We start from the raw sequence: 12,671 nt of genomic DNA on the forward strand, positions 1-12,671 counted from the left end.
GTGATATACTAGAATTCTTAGTTCTAGGAACCTGTGACTTTGTACCTCTGTAGATCCACTGTGATCTGTAAGTTGTTATGCACATGTGTAAATGGTAAACTTAAGCATTTACAGCCCTGCTCTAATCTGACCATAGGTGAGAGTGAGAGGCCTGTGATGGACTGGTGAACTGTCCAGGTCTATCACCCTGTCAGCTGAAACACAGCACCGTCCACGACCCTCATGTGGAGGATAAAGCTGTAGAAAATGGATGGATGTTTTCATTCAGTTCAAAGCAAGAATCACAACCAGCTGATAAATCTGAACTTTGAACTTTCATCATTTAAAACATCTGCAGAAAAACAACACAGCTGACTCACAAAGTGAGAAGCAAACCATTAATCATCACTGATTGATGAAGTTATTGTCTGAACTTACTGAGCCTTCCTGCAGTTCCTCACAGCTGGAATCAGTCTGTGTTTTCCCTGGTCTGTTGTGTTGTACTCGTCCAGGTTCAACTCATCCAGAACCTCCTCAGACATCTGCAGCATGTAGGCCAGAGCTGAGCATTGGATCTCAGAGAGTTTCTGTTCTCTGTTCTTTGACTTCATGAACTCTTGGATCTCCTGATGCACTGATTGGTCGTTCATCTCTGTCAGACAGTGGAAGATGTTGATGCTTCTGTCAGGTGAGATGTTCTCTGTGTTCATCTCCTTCAGGTTCTTTGAGACTCTCTGGATGATTTCTGGACTGTTCTCAGTCTGACCCAGCAGACCTCTTAAGAGTCTCTGGTTGGACTCCAGACAGAGTCCATGAAGGAAGCGAACAAACAGGTCCAGGTGACCATTTTCACTTTGAAGGGATTTCTCCATGGCTGCTTTCAGGAACTCATCCAGAGAAGTGGAACCACCACCATATTGTGTTCTGAAGAAGTGCTGCAGTACCTCTGTCTTCCTGTTGGTGAAACAGTGGAACATGTAGACTGCAGCCAGAAACTCCTGAACGCTCAGATGAACAAAGCAGTAAACTGTTTTCTTGAAGATCACACTCTCTCTTCTGAAGATCTCTGTACAAACTCCTGAGTAAACCAAGGCCTCTGTCACATCAAGACCACACCGGTCCAGGTCTTCTTGGTAGAACATGATGTCTCCTTTCTGCAGATGTTCAAAGGCCAGCCTCCCCAGCTTCAGAAGAACGTCCCTGTCGGCCTCCATCAGCTCCTGTGGACTCGTCTCACGTCCTTCCTTGTACTTGTTCTTCTTCCTCTTTGTCTGAACCAGCAGGAAGTGTGAGTACAGGTCTGTCAGGGTCTTGGGCAGCTCTCCTCTCTGCTCTGTGGTCAACATGTGCTCCAGAACTGTAGCACTGATCCAGCAGAAGACTGGGATTTGACACATGATGTGGAGGCTCCTGGACGTCTTGATGTGTGAGATGATTCTTGTGGACAGATCTTCATCACTGGATCTCTTCCTGAAGTACTCGTCCTTCTGGTCTTCAGTGAAGCCTCGTACTTCTGTTACCCTGTCAACACATGTAGGAGGGATCTGATTGGCCGCTGCAGGTCGAGAAGTTATCCAGATGAGAGCTGAGGGAAGCAGATTCCCCTGGATGAGGTTGGTCAGCAGCACGTTGACTGATGACCTGTGTGTGACGTCAGAAACCAGCGTCCTGCTGTTGAAGCCCAGTGAGAGTCTGCTTTCATCCAGGCCGTCAAAGATGAACAAAAGTTTACAGACAGCGAGCTTCTCTGCTCTGACCTTCTCTAATGTTGGATAGAAAACATGGAGCAGAGTGAGAAGACTGTGCTGCTGATCTCTGATCAGGTTCAGCTCCCTGAACGAAAGCAGAATCAGCAGATTCACATCCTGGTTTTCCAAACCCTCGGCCCAGTCCAGAGTGAACTTCTGCACCGAGAAGGTTTTTCCAACACCAGCGACGCCGTTGGTCAGGACCACTCTGATGGGCCCCTGCTGGTCAGGTAAGGCTTTAAAGATGTCGCAGCACTTGATGGGAGTGTCCTGGACCATCTTCTTCTTGGAGGTGGTCTCCAGCTGCATCACCTCATGTTGAGTATTGACCTCTTCACTCTGTCCCTCTGTGATGTAGAGCTCAGTGAAGATCCTGTTCAGGAGGGTTCTACTTCCTCTTCCTTCAGTTCCTTCAGTCACATGTTCAAATCTCCTCCTCAGACTGATCTTATGTTCATCTAGAACCTCCTGCAGACCAACATCTGCTGAAAGACAAGAGACAAAGTCAGACTGAAGAAAGAATCTGAGCAGCTGAGGATTATTTTCATCAGGGACAGAAAAACTCAACTAAACGTCTGTGATGTTGTTGTTTTATGTTGTTTGTTGTCAAATGAAAAACTACAGTCATTTTCACTCTAATGACTTGAAGAACTTTATTGTGAAAGACTGAATCATTCTAAAAGAACTGTGATCTTCATGATCACATGACTTAAGACAAGTAAGATTTTGAACTTTTCCACATGTTTCTGATGTTGTGCTTGTTGATCATGATCTTAAATTCTAATACTGTTTGACAGAAAAGTCCTGAAGTCATCAGCAGAGACATGTTCAGTCTTACCCTGTGGTCCACATCCTGTCCTGGGTCTTTGTCCACACTGAGGACAGCAGGAGACTCCTGGTGGACCAGACTGGTCCCAGTATGAGGAGATGCAGCGTCTGCAGAACTGGTGACCACAGCTGGTGGAGACTGGATCCTTCAGGACGTCCTGACACAGAGGACAGTGGGACGTCTGCTCGTCCACAGGAACAGCAAACTTGTGTCTGTGAAGACATGTCTTTATTACTAACATGTCAGGGACAAGTGGACATGTGTGTCTGTGAAGACATGTCTTTATTACTAACATGTCAGGGACAGGTGGACATGTGTCTGTGAAGACATGTCTTTATTACTAACATGTCAGGGACAGGTGGACATGTGTGTCTGTGAAGACATGTCTTTATTACTAACATGTCAGGGACAGGTGGACGTGTCTCTGTGAAGACATTTCTTTATTAAAGACGGTATAGCAGATACGTCAATTTTCGGGAGTATAATGGTTCCTCGCGACATTGTTTTGAAATTACTTCTCACAAACATGGAGGACTTTGACAGTGGAGAGATTTCTGAAGGCAGTGATTTTGAGGAGTTGCTCGGCTTCGATGACGTCATCGCTGAAAACTTCAAACGCGCTGAACAAATCGAGCGGGATTCATGGTAAAGACATAATTATGTTTGAAGACGACGAGGTCGGCGATAACGAGGATAAATAACACCGTAATCTATCACCGTCACATGTGAAGCAGCAGACAGTCATTACATGCTGTTCTTGTTCTTCACAGCAAATCAAGGCACTGACACAAGTTGATATTACTTTATTTTCTTACTGTTTTTTAATTGAAAATAGTTATTCACTTTACTTTTACATTTTTGTATGTGTGTGCGTGTATGGACACAGGTTTGGTTGTATGTTTTTGGTATGTATACTTTTATGAATTTGACTCCTACACAGGAGAAACTGTCTCTTACTTTGTCTCTGAGGCTCCAGGTTCAGGACTGAAGTTATTAGGTTCTCTCATAGACTGGTCACTTCTGAAGTTTTTGGGTTGATCCATAGACTGGTCACTTCTGAAGACCAGAGGTTCTCTCATAGACTGGTCACTTCTGAAGTAAAGAGGTTCTCCCATAGACTGGTCACTTCTGAACCCCAGAGGTTCTCCCATAGACTGGTCACTTCTGAACCCCAGAGGTTCTCCCATAGACTGGTCACTTCTGAACCCCAGAGGTTCTCCCATAGACTGGTCACTTCTGAACCCCAGAGGTTCTCCCATAGACTGGTCACTTCTGAAGTTAATAGCTTTATCCATAGACTCATCACTCTTCATAGACAGACAGCTTGGTCCTGGAGACTCTGCTCTTCCTCTCTGGTTCTGACGTCTGCAAACACAAACAGGTTTTTATCCAAATCACTGATGATGTTCTTTGTTTGAAACACTTTCATAAGAAGAGGAGGAAGAGAGGAAGTGGTTTATATAAAGCCTTTAACTGTGAGTCTGCATCAACAGCCCAGTCCCAAAGTCCCACTAAATCCTCAAACCCTGTGATCATTTTCCTTTCATTACAACCAGAAAAACCCTTCAGTGACACATTCGCTTTCTTTGTTTGTGAGAAGAACAAGCTTCTTAAATTTTGTCCAATTTTGTCACATTTTTGTCCTGTTTTTCCACATTTTGAAGAACATTAGAGTCTGAAAGTGGCTGCGGATTTACAAGCTAGTTTTAAGAATTCTAGCCATTTGTTGACCTCACTGTAAAACTTAAATATTTGTTTGTTTGTAATAAGGCTGTTTTTGCAGTACATGATAACGCCTTTTCCCCTCCTGATAATAAATTAATTGTCCAAATACACAAACATTTTAGCAAACAAGTGAAATTACAAGACTGAAAGTAATATTTTGGTGAAATTAACCGTGGCCCTGAATCATAGCGGTGCATTACTGCCACCTACTGGACCGGTGTGTAGGTTCCTAAAACTGATGGTGAATGTGCAGCCTCGTCACCAGGGGGCAGCAAGAAAGTTTGAACTGGGGACAAATTTTTTTCTTCACAAATAAATAACATTTTTCTTCTAATCTAAACTATTCAATCTCATACCAACAAGTATGAATTCAGTAAATGTATAGGTTTAAAAAAACAGACTGTTGCTTGTGTCTTCAAACGTCTTCACTCAGAGACAAAAAATCCACATTTGCTGTCTTAAGCTAAAACTAGTGTCCTGGTGATAATGTATAAAATAACAAAAACTCTTTTAAAGTAGACATATTATACTCTATTTCTGCAAGTGAACCTAGTTCCCTGGTGTCTGGTGAGCTTTCTCCAACGCCCTCCTTCTTCATATTAGACAGGCCCCTTCACTGTCCATTTTTAAAACTCATCTTAAAACACATTTTTATTCTTCTGCTTTCAACTCAGCATGAGACTCTGCTCTTGTTTTAGTGTTTTATTGTTTTCATTGTTTAAACATTTTTATTGTTTTATAGTTTTATTGTTTTTTATTTGTTTAAACATTATTTTTGTATAGTTTTATAGTTTTTTATTGTTTAAACATTGTTATTGTTTTATTGTTTATATATATATATATATATATATATATATATTTTTATTTTTTTTATTGTTTTATTGTTTTTATTTTGTCTCCTATGTTTTATGTGCCATGTTTTATTTATTGTACTGTTAAGCACTTTGTACCAGCTATAGCTGCCTAAAGCGCTCTATAAATAAAGTTGAGTTGAGTTGAGTTGAGTGTCCTAATGAACATGTCTGTGACTGTGTGCTTTGGTAAAAATACCTTAAGGATGAAGCACCATAGCAGAAAGTATTAAAATGATTAAGTTGATGTCTGCTTTAAAAGACACAAACGTCTGTGAAATACAGAGAATAAAATGTCAAAGAAAAGCTCTAAACAAATTAGATTTTCCTCTTTTGGTACCGTTAATAACTATTAATGCTATATATGCTAATAGCTATTTAACAAACGTTTACTATCCGTGACAACAGCAGTGTTTTATTTTTCAAACCAAACATATTCAGTCAAAATGTCAATTCCAGCAACAGAATCTCTGTGAATCAGTTGATATTATTTTCAGAATAAAAGCTCTGAATTCTGTATGAAATTGTCACTTTAAAAATCATCTGCGGGGCCAGATACTGATGCTGGCGGAACCGGTTTTGACCCACGGGCCACCAGTTGATGACCACTGTTCTACACTATGAAACGAGTTGACTACAAGTGTCACAGTGGCATCGCTTTGAGAGAGGTCTACTCTATGACATCACTGTGATGTCATCACACACACTATGAGCTGAGCTGCTGATCACACTGATGAGACAGAGGAAAACAGGAAGAGTCTTTCCATCTCTTACTTTGTCTCTGAACCTCCAGGTTCAGGACTGAAGTCTGGAGGTCGTCCTTCACACCGGTGGAGTCCTGGAGACTCTGCTCCGTCTTCGTCCTCCACCACACGACCACTCATCTTCTGGACTTCAGTCGTTCTGAGAGAGAAACACACACACACACACACACACACACACACACACACACACACACACACACACACACTGAGTGAAACCTTTAAGGTCCATTTATTCCCTAACTGAAGAGTGTCAGGGTCCAGTTTGGCATCTGAAAATCCTCTGAGGTCCACACCTCAGTCCAAACCTTAATCATGACTCTGATCATCAGAACACGGGGATAAGTCCACTGGGCTCCATGTCATATTTGAAAGGATTATCTTCACAACAAAGTTGTTTAGTGTAATTAATCAACAAATAATTCAATACTATAGTTTTCTCCGTCACTCTGAAGAAACGTTCTGGTTCCCCAGCTTCTCTCGTGTGACCACTCCCCGGCTTCAAGGCCTTTTCTGACGGATACAATCATCAAAATCAAGAAGACCCGGATCATGGAAAAAACAAGACATTGGATATAACAACATTATCTATTATTATTAGTATCATTATCTGGTATTATTATTTGGGCATAGCTCTGAAATCTGATTGGACAATGACAGATAATATGTCTAGAACACTGATAATAACTACTTTTGCTGGCAGAGACGGCTGAAAGGAATAAAGGAGTATCTTTATAGAGGAGGATCTTGGGAATAGTTGAGGAAAAAAAATATCTTTCTCCTCCTAGTTGGTAGGGCGTCGCACAAATCATCCATATACACCGTCCGCCCGTGATACAATATTATATAATAATAATAATAATAATGATAATAGATTTTATTTGTATTTCACTTTACATTTGAGCAACAAACCTCAAAGTGCTACAGGGTAAAGACAAAATAAAAGACAGTTTAAGATAAAAAATAAAATAAAATATATACATACACATATATACACACACATATATATATATATATATATATATATATATATATATATATATATATATATATATATATATATATAAATTAGATGTGATTTAGATGACGGGGCAGCTGTGGCCTAGTGGTTAGGGCTTCGAGCTCGAGACCGGAAGCCGGTTCAATCCCCGACCAGTCCGCAGCTGAAGTGCTGTTGAGCAAGGCACCTAACCCCCTCACTGCTCCCCGAGCGCCTCTCACTGGCTTCACTGCGCTGGGTTAGCATGTTCTCCACCTCACTGTGTGCTGTGTGTGTTCACTAACTCACTGCAGAATTAAATTTCCTTTAAGACTTAAAGGGTTCTTAATCTTAATCTTAAATGATTTAGAAATCACATCTAAATCATCTAAATCACATCTAAAACACATGAGAGAAGTGACGTTTGAAAGCAACTGTCCGAGCTTCAAGTGCTTTTCTTACGGAAGTCAGAAAGTTAGAGAGGACGTTTGTTACACTGATAGTTACAGGAAAGAAAAAACAACAACAACAACAACAACTGGAGACCAACGAACTTGTCAAATATGACCTGAGTTAACGACGAAAACACATTTACATGTTCACAGAGACGAGAAAAAGTCAACACTCACTTTTCTGTCCTTCAGCTGCGCAGTTGTTAAAATGGCGACTGACAAAAAAGTCACAGAACACTTTCACTTTCACTTCTCCTTCCTACTCTCAGATCGAGGAGTGGCTCAACGTGGGTGGAGCTAAACGTTTGACTCCGCCCGTTGCGCGAGTGACATCTGGTGGCGGAGATCAGGCAGCACATACTCAAACGTCAATGCTGTATAATAACAATAAATATATATATATTATATTATATATATTATATAATTTATTATAGTATATTATATTATATATAATATTATATTTTATTATTGAATTATTTAAATGCAATATTATTTAATTTATTATAGTATATATATAGCGAGAGATAATATAATAATATATTTGTTGTTTTGTAAATCCCTTTTTAAACTACAAGCATTTATTGATGGATTAAAACATAATTTACAAGTTGTTGCTATAATTTAAATTTTTTATTACCATTTACAACGGCAAATTAATAACATCTTGTATTCCTTTTTCTGTGACACCTGCAGTCCTCTATACTCACAATTCACATACTTCTTACGGCTTCTTACTTATGTATACAGTACATATGCACATATATATGTACTGTACATAGACACATACACATATACACATGTTTTTTACACTCAATTATATTAGCTAAGTCAAATGAACCAAAGACAGAAGACTTTGCATCAATGATTTTTATTAATATATCTCCCTATCCTCCCTCCCGTGGAGGATAAAACAGTAGACGATGGATGGAATTTACTCCCAGACGTTTGATCTGTAAATAGAAAAAGGTAGATGTTCTAGCTTAATCAAGTACATTTCTCAAGCGTTCCATGAATGCTTTACAATGGCAAGTATCAAGGTATTTCGCTCTCCTGGTGGTATGATCAAACAAGTTACCTTTCATGGTGCTCGGGCCCTAATAAAGGTTGCAGAAGGATGAAAACAGTGAAATAAGAAACACCCACAACAGGCAACATACCCCCGTTCCCTGTTCAAGGTCTGTCCTGTTCTCTGCTTCCTCTAGAAAGATAACACATTGTGGTTGTTATAGGCACAATAACAATGAAAGATGTAAACAAGACCAGTAGCTGATTTTAAGTATACTTGTTAAATGAAAATGGAGAAATTATTGCAGAACCACCCATACAACATAGATGGATGTGTGTACAATACTGCTGTAAACGACACCTGATACTGAATAGCACATTTTCTTTGGAGGGACAGCTTCCAAATCCTGAAATAATATTGGGTATTGGGAAAGTGAGTAAGTGGCTCAACGTGGGTGGAGTCAAACGTCGTTTAGCTCCACCCACGTTTAGCCACTCCTCGATCTGCGGGCTGCAGCCAGGGGTTACTCCCCGAGTCCGATGCTGCTAAAAAACAAACAAACAGGGACTTGAACCCTCACACAGACTCAGCAAAAGTCTCAGAACGCTTCTCAATATCCATATTTGACCGTACATGCGTACTCCCACGTACTTATGAAAACTTCATCGGCCTCAGTCCACTTTCTGTTCCAACTCTAAACTACGCAATAAAGTTATCTGGACAGACCTCCGCTCGACTTCCGCGTTCATTTCCGGGTTGTGGGCAACCCCATAATGCATCTCGGCTGTGAACAAGCCGTCCGCGCGTAAACAGACGTAAAAGTAGAGTCAAGTGTGACGAGTATCAAAAGACCATCATTATTCCAAGTTATGAAGCTAAACGGCACTTTCCTTGAGTCACTGTGAGACATGGCGGACATTTTAAACGTAGTGTTCCGGAGCTTCATGTCCCACAGTGACCGAACGAGGGAGCAGCCGGTCAGTGTACCGGCACCGAGCGGCGACAGCAGCGGCGGCGGCAGCAGAGTCCTGATCCTGGGAGACAACAGCGTGAGCCGCTCCCTGCTGCTGCTGACGGCCGTGACAGCAGCAGCACAGCTGGGCATCCGCGTCGCGTTCTTCACCGGGACACACATCCGGAGACTTCCGGCGTGTGTCCACACGTGTGTCCCGGGCCTGAGCCCGGAGAGTTTAAAGGTACAAACTGAACCAGTTTAATGACTTTGCAACTCAGAACATATTTTATACATGTTTTTAAATGAGCAAAACAAAAACTAAGACATTAAGGTCAACACAATTTAGATATCTGAACATGTCTAAAGATATCTAGATTTTCTTTGTTGAGGAGGAACTGTAACTACAAACCAAATTGAAGTTTGTTCCAGGTATTATGGCATTATGTCCAAATTCCCGGTAATGTTCCAAAGAGTTACCAAAGAAACTTTATTACGAAAATTTTGGAAATGTTCTCGATAGTAAACTATTCATGGGAATGAATGAGAATTAACGTTTTGGATAATTTAAAGGTGCCATATGTGAGAATGTGGCCAAAAACGGTTACTACATTCAAATTCAAAACTTAGGTTTCGTTTTCTGACGTAACTGGCAACCCGTGGTTGCTCGGCAGCTGAGACTCTACTGACTGCAATGACTGGTAGATGGCGGTAGGTGGCGCCACATGAAGCCAAAACATGATTTCAAAACATAAACATGATTTGCAGTCTGCAAAAAAAAATTTTTTAATGCAAATATTTTGTCTGTACTGTTGTTGTTGGTGAGTTCAGTTCGTTATATGAACATTATTCCTGAGTCTCTGTGACATATAAGGAGGATTTTATGATTTATTACATAATGCACCTTTAAAGAAACAGTGTTGTATGACAATCTAAAGTTTCTATTTGGAAAAAACCCCCACAATATTGTGTTATTTGTGTACAGTTTATTTTTGTAACTTCTGGGAGAAAAAGGCAGCGAGTCTAAGCTTTTATTTATGTAAGTTATTTTTTTTAACTTTTGTCTTTGTGTGATCACATTATCACATTATCTTATACAAACCGTATTGTTTTGATGCCATAATTTGCCTAAACACACTTTGCATTGTATCAATTTTTGAATCGAAAATCGTTTGAATCGATTTTGAATAAAATCGTGACCCCTAAGAATCGGAATCGAATCGTGAGCCACCCAAAGATTCACATCCCTAATATATAATACATTTTGATTTGCTTCTACTTAAACTTAAAGATCCATATTCTTTTTTTGCTCGTTCAGCTTTTCCCTCTCCAATAATCCAATTATCCAATTAGGAATAAGCAATAAAGTTTGGTTACCTTGCTCAGGGATTACCCCATAGCCTTGACCTGGAGAGGGACTCAAACCGGGAACCCTTCGTTTACAAGCCGAGTTCCTTTATCCGCTTGGCCATGGGCTGACCCAAAGAGTTACGCTTCAATAGTTGAGGTTTCCAGAAATCACGTGTGGTGTCAGGAATGCACAGTACAGGTGTCTTTGAATGAGGAATAGCATTGATATTCAGCTGTATTTGCATTAAATCTGATTGAGGCTTTAAAATGTCCAGTTTATTCCTATTAATTCCCATGGATGTTGAAAATTTAAACATTTGCATACGTCTGTATTTTTATGAATACACTGAAACTGTGTCTCGTTTTTTTTTTTTTTTTTTCTGCATGAATTTAAAGAAAATCCAGTTTTCCTACCCCAGGACAGTGGAGGAGCTCCTGCAGCAGATAGCCAGCCTCCATGAGTCCACCACCACCCAGGCTCCGGCTCCGGCTCCTCCCTCTCTGATCATTGTCGAGGGACTGGAGAGCTTCCTGTGCGCTCCTGGAGTCTGCGGCCACAGTGAGTTTCACTCAGGTGAGCAGTCCTGTGCCGCTCACCTGTCCGCTCTGCTGTGCGACACCGCCGCCTTCCTCACACCAGTCCTGGAGCAGCGGTGCTCGAGCACGGGCCCCTGCCGCGTCATCGCCTCCGTGCAGCCGGAGGCAGACGCTGGACAAACCGACCGAGAGTCTTCCGTCCTCGACGCCCTCGACCGCTACTTCCAAGTGCGATGCACTCTGGACCAAAGCGGAGGACGTGAAGCTGCGACAGCAACGGGACGACAACAACAACAACAACGGGTTTGGAACGTTTACCTTTCTGGAAGAGGCGTCGCAGAAGCCGCTCGTACCACAGACTGCGAGGAAAAGCCTGGTGTGGCACAGGAGTGGCAGCTGTCGATGACTCCTAATGGTTTAATGGAGTTTAGAGTGGTTTAAAAAAGACAAAAAAAGTGCTATTTAAAGTGATAGTACAGCGACACATAGGCAGAGCCAACCGGACACAAGGGAAAGGGCATTGTGGCGACGCCTGAAGGCAGAAGAATAAGCGTCAACTTTGCTGTGAGCTCCAAGTCAGGATTCCAAGATGGCTGCCACCGTACAAACACTTCTTCTTCTACGGTTAACAGCACTTCAGTACTGCATCGCTTCATTTTTTTTTACCGTAGACATGTTGCTACGCTACGTTATCTATCCTGGCTTAAGCCTACATGTCAACATCTTAGTTGTTTACAGAGGTAGTCGAAGGTTGTACTGCTTTGTAAACGGCTCACTCTTCCGCACCAAAGTTCATAGAGAAACTTGGAGGGATACTTCACCGATTTGAATGTGGCTTTGTATTGCTAGAACAGCAGTAGTATTTTTTAGAAAATGTGCTTAAAAAATCAGTTTTCTATTTTCAAAATGTGCCCTACTGTGATGCAAAACGCGTCATTTGACTCACAGTAGGGCACATCTGGATAAGGGAAAACTGATTTTTTTTTTTACAAATCAGGGAAAAACCGAGGGAGGGAAGCACATTTTCTAAAATATACTACTTCTATTCTAGCAAAACAAAGCCACATTCAAATCGGTGAAGTATCCTTTTAGCCATTTTACATCATAGCTCACATCTGCTGCCTCCACCAGTCAGCTCAAATCTGTCATTTAATCAAATCCTTTTTATCGTTATTTAGCGTCCTTGTCAGCTAAAAACTTAGATTTTCTGTATGGACGTTGGTGCAGCGAGTAAGCATTTTACAAACTTACACAAACAACAGCTTTCTAGTGGACAAACCTGGCTAATAACTAGATGCATTGACAAATATGTTGTTAATATATCATAGGCTAGTCTACCCAATGTAGATTATATTAGATGAGCCTTTTATCAACGTCGTTATGATCAGTTTTTTCCCTGTGAGCCTGGCTCATGCTTGTTTTAGGTGTAGACACGAGCCGCTTTAACTCATTGACAATGCTGCTGCTCAGATCTGTCGTTTGTTCCCATTCTTTTCTCTCTT

General features: G+C 41.1%; 2 protein-coding genes across 7 annotated transcripts in view; one reads left to right on the plus strand and one right to left on the minus strand.

Moving 5' to 3' along the window:
• LOC310932900 (protein NLRC3-like) overlaps nucleotides 1-7,534 on the minus strand; it is a 20,232-nt gene extending 12,698 nt beyond the window's left edge. For 5 of the 6 annotated variants that reach the window (XM_083896296.1, XM_083896295.1, XM_083896293.1 and 2 more), the window contains exons 1-5: nucleotides 7,502-7,534; nucleotides 5,907-6,035; nucleotides 3,514-3,921; nucleotides 2,566-2,768; nucleotides 418-2,212 (exon numbers count right to left, since the gene is read on the minus strand). In XM_083896296.1, coding sequence (XP_083752422.1) covers nucleotides 418-2,212; nucleotides 2,566-2,768; nucleotides 3,514-3,921; nucleotides 5,907-6,016 — 2,516 coding nt within the window. In that variant the 5' untranslated portion in view covers nucleotides 6,017-6,035; nucleotides 7,502-7,534. The remainder of the gene's footprint in view (nucleotides 1-417; nucleotides 2,213-2,565; nucleotides 2,769-3,513; nucleotides 3,922-5,906; nucleotides 6,036-7,501) is intronic. The other variant, XM_083896292.1, reaches the window with a different exon arrangement.
• Nucleotides 7,535-9,191: 1,657 nt separating this feature from the next.
• On the plus strand, nucleotides 9,192-12,042 carry swsap1 (SWIM-type zinc finger 7 associated protein 1). The gene is made up of 2 exons (XM_083896316.1): nucleotides 9,192-9,526; nucleotides 11,029-12,042. Exons 1-2 carry the CDS (start codon nucleotides 9,239-9,241, stop codon nucleotides 11,608-11,610), a joined length of 870 nt encoding a protein of 289 aa, XP_083752442.1. The 5' UTR covers nucleotides 9,192-9,238; the 3' UTR covers nucleotides 11,611-12,042.
• Nucleotides 12,043-12,671: the final 629 nt, after the last annotated feature.

The sequence above is a fragment of the Microchirus variegatus genome (assembly GCF_963457635.1).
Source record: "Microchirus variegatus genome assembly, chromosome: 10".
NCBI lineage: Eukaryota > Metazoa > Chordata > Actinopteri > Pleuronectiformes > Soleidae > Microchirus > Microchirus variegatus.